Source organism: Pundamilia nyererei, unplaced genomic scaffold (assembly GCF_000239375.1).
Source record: "Pundamilia nyererei isolate P.nyererei 1_Seehausen unplaced genomic scaffold, PunNye1.0 scaffold00901, whole genome shotgun sequence".
NCBI lineage: Eukaryota > Metazoa > Chordata > Actinopteri > Cichliformes > Cichlidae > Pundamilia > Pundamilia nyererei.
In genome coordinates, this window is record NW_005188302.1 from 1 (window position 1) to 3,723 (window position 3,723).

A 3,723-nucleotide genomic window follows, 5' to 3' on the forward strand; every position below is an offset into this window, starting at 1 on the left:
AGGGGGCTCAGAACACACCCCTGGGGGGCTCCAGTGCTGAGAGTGACATGTTGAAGACATGTTGTGAAGGTAATTTAGCCATTTAAATCAGCTGTGATGGATCAAGGACATATCTAAAACCTGCAGGACACCGGCCCTCGAGGCCTGGAGTTGGACACCTCTGACTTATGCCAAACTTGCCCAACTTACGTCTGCCGGAGGGCGCTTAATTATTTACTTGGAAGGGGAATTGTGAATCAGGAAAAGGGCTGTTGGGAAAGAAACAAACTAAAAAAGATTAGAAAATTAGACCACCGGTCTCAGTGTGTCTGCATGAGCAGTGGAAAGTTTCATTCATTAAGTACTTGTAACAACAACAAAAAAAAAAAAAAAGTACTTGTAAATCGCAGGCTGGACCCCACTATAAATGAAGCCAAGACATTGTAAACCTTAGTTTAGATTCTGAGACTCTGTGGTCACTAACCTCATCAGTATTTGCTAGGTTTCACCTATGTTATCGCCTGTGCTTATACAGCTCGTGCCATTTCAAACCTTTTAAATTTGTGATTAAATGTTATGTCTTGTGTACTATAAAGAACACAATTAGTTCCAGTAATGCCTTCTTTTTGGTGAGTGATTTGTGTGTATGTGTGTTGCACTTACTGTGTATGCATACAGCATGATCAAATTTAGGCCTCAAGAGTTTTGTGATGGTGATGAAATGTTTGTTAAGATGCAAAAAAGGTCCACGGAGGGTGACATAGTCTGGTTTAAAGTGCTGCACAAACATTGGCATTTGGTTTATTTTCTGAATTCTGACAAAGACACCGGATGTATATGGGTGCCAGGTAATTTTAAATAACTATTATATCTGTTTTTGGCTATTTCATGAATGCTGATTTCAATACGACATATGTAACACTTGGTGGGCATGTGGAAATTCACAGATACAAATATCTTTATTTTGTGATCATGCTTACAGCTTATATTCTGTTAATTTGCTTTAATGTTTCTATCATATGCCTTATTGTTATGCACAAAAACCTTCATGAGTCAATGTAAATTTTTATTGCAGCTTTGTTATTGAACTCTCTTCTTTTCAGCACTAACATCTACCCAAAGCTGTTGATTGACTTCTTATCTGAGAAACAGATCATATCATACCAAGCTTGCCTTTTCCATGCATTGGAAAAAGGCTGTTGCATAATTGGCTCTGGCTGGGCTTCCCAGTACCACGGGGGCCTCTTCTGTGGAGGCATGTTGGGTTCTTGTTCTGTCTCCTTTTCAGATTCTTCTGAGGAGGTATCAGTGGCTTGCTGGACCAATGAAACGTCTCCTCCATCAGAATCTGCTTTGTCAATTTCCTGAAGCAAGGCCAAAGCCTGTTTGCTCTGAGTGAGCAAATGCAAATGTGCCAGGCCTCAAGGATAATGGGTGGTTTGCACAACAAAAGCTGGAGGAGAAACGAGCTGACGACCTGTGAAAATCTCAGAGGTGCTTAACACCTCGGGACTTGCACCAGAAAATAAAAAACCCAGTAATTCTAGGGGGTGTTGGGTTTAGGGAAGTTACATGCTTACATGCTGTCTGGTCTTCATGAACGTAATTGCATGTGTGTATGTGTTAGTAGGATTAATGCATTTTTATGTTTGTGTAATTTTTGTGTACCTCTCCTCTTTGCGGTGCTCCAGACACAACCATTTACATTCATAGATGTGGACTGAGAAACAGGATTTTACTGTCTGGTATCTCATGCTTGTATAAAATCAAGATAGTCTTCTCTTGGTTTCTAAGTCTGTTTATACAGTCTGTCGTATTCATTACTGATTAAATTTTTTTTGAATATAGCAATGGATGATGAATTAAATGTAACATATATAACCCTTGATGGTTATGTCGAACTTAAGCGATGCGGATATCTATATTTTTTAATTATGGTTGCACTTTATGTTTTAATAATTATAAGTAATTCAACCATTGTGTTCCTGATCTGCATTCATCGAAATCTCCATGAGCCTATGTACATTTTCATTGCAGCTTTGTCAGTGAACTCAGTTGTCTTCAGCACTGCGATCTACCCAAAACTCTTTGTTGATGTTCTATCCGAAAAACAGGTGATTTCTTTTTCAGCATGTCAATTTCAGCATTTTATGTATTACTCAATAGGTGGCTCTGATTTCTTACTGTTATCAGCAATGGCATTTGACAGATATGTGTCTATATGTAAGCCTTTAAAGTATCCAGTCATTATGAGACAAACAACCATCAATATTTTGCTATTTTTAGCTTGGTTTTTGCCTGGCCTTCAAGTTGCAGTGTCGCATGCATTAGTTCTTAATAATAAACTCTGTAATTTCACTTTGAAAGGGATTTTTTGCAATAATTTATTGTGGAAACTTTACTGTGAGAGCCCACGAGCAGCATTAATTTACGGTTTAATTGTGTTGCTAAATGTTGCTATTTTTCCTGTGTTGTTCATACTTTTCACCTATGCAAAGATTTTTCTAATAACCTACAGAAGCAGTAGAGATATCCAGAAAAAAGCAGCAGAGACTTGCTTACCTCACTTGTTTGTTTTAAGCATTTTTACTACTTTTTGTGCATATGATGTCATTATAGGTCAATTAGAATTTGATTTTCCAAAAACTGCACAGTTAATAATGACTTTACAAGTGGTTTTGTATAACCCTCTCTTTAATCCGTTTATATATGGTTTGAAAATGAAAGAAATCTCTAAACACCTAAAAAGGTTGTTTTGTCATGTCAGGTGTAGTTAAATAAAAATAATTTCTCATGTGTGACAGTAAAAAAGGGACTTTTCCATTTCTCCATTCTGTATTCTATCAACATTTGGTAGTACTCTGCTGATAACAATGATTATAACTACAGTAGTTTCTCTCCAGGAAACTACTGTAGAGCTACAGTGGAGAGATTTTTTTTTTTTTAAAAAAACAACTGTTGGTGGGGGGGTTGGGTTACTGGAGTTTCAATTAAGTTTTGGCGTTTCAACAATATAAATTCTTGAAAGTTATTTCTTCATGGAATATATCATGAAAATCTAAATAAAGATTTGTCTGTTTAATTGATTAGAGTGCACACTAGAGAGTGTAATTATTATGCATGAATTTTGAACATCTGTAGTACAGGAACATAATGAAATGAAATATTGTACTCAGCCATGCAGTCCTTCATAAAACCAGGTTTCTGAGCTATTTTTCTGAATCATGATATGGTGTTCGGAACAGAACCAGGGAATAAGAATGTAAATTTTAATCATCTTTTTCTTTTGAAGTTTGAACATAAAAACATAACACATAATAGCATAGCAATTAATGGCCAAGACACTTGAGCAAGAATAATAAAAATCATAACTGCTCTACCAGAATGGCCATAATGGAATTCAGAACATTTCACAAGTGATGCTACTACTGTCTATGCAGGTTTTTATACACACATTTGTAAAATTGTTTCATGTTTGTTAAAATTACTTTGTATCTGTCACGAGCTGCGATGGCAGACCGTGGAGTGACAGTGAAAGCAGGGCCCAAACGCGAGACTCTAAGTGATGGACAGTGGATTTATTTACAGGAGGTGAAAAACACACAACTATATACAAAATCCCAGCACTGTGGTCCCGTGGTGATTCTGATTCGTGAGGGTCGCAGATGCCAGCAGACTTAATAAACTAATCCGTAAGGCCAGCAATGTTGTGGGGATGGAGCTGGACTCCCTCAAGGTGGTGTC

At 37.2% G+C, this 3,723-nt stretch overlaps 1 protein-coding gene across 1 annotated transcript; it reads left to right on the forward strand.

The window, feature by feature from the left end:
• The first annotated feature begins 1,829 nt into the window (after nucleotides 1-1,829).
• LOC102206947 (olfactory receptor 2T11-like) lies at nucleotides 1,830-2,756 on the forward strand. Its single transcript, XM_005755068.1, has one exon. It carries the CDS (start codon nucleotides 1,830-1,832, stop codon nucleotides 2,754-2,756), a length of 927 nt encoding a protein of 308 aa, XP_005755125.1.
• The last annotated feature ends 967 nt before the right edge of the window (nucleotides 2,757-3,723 follow it).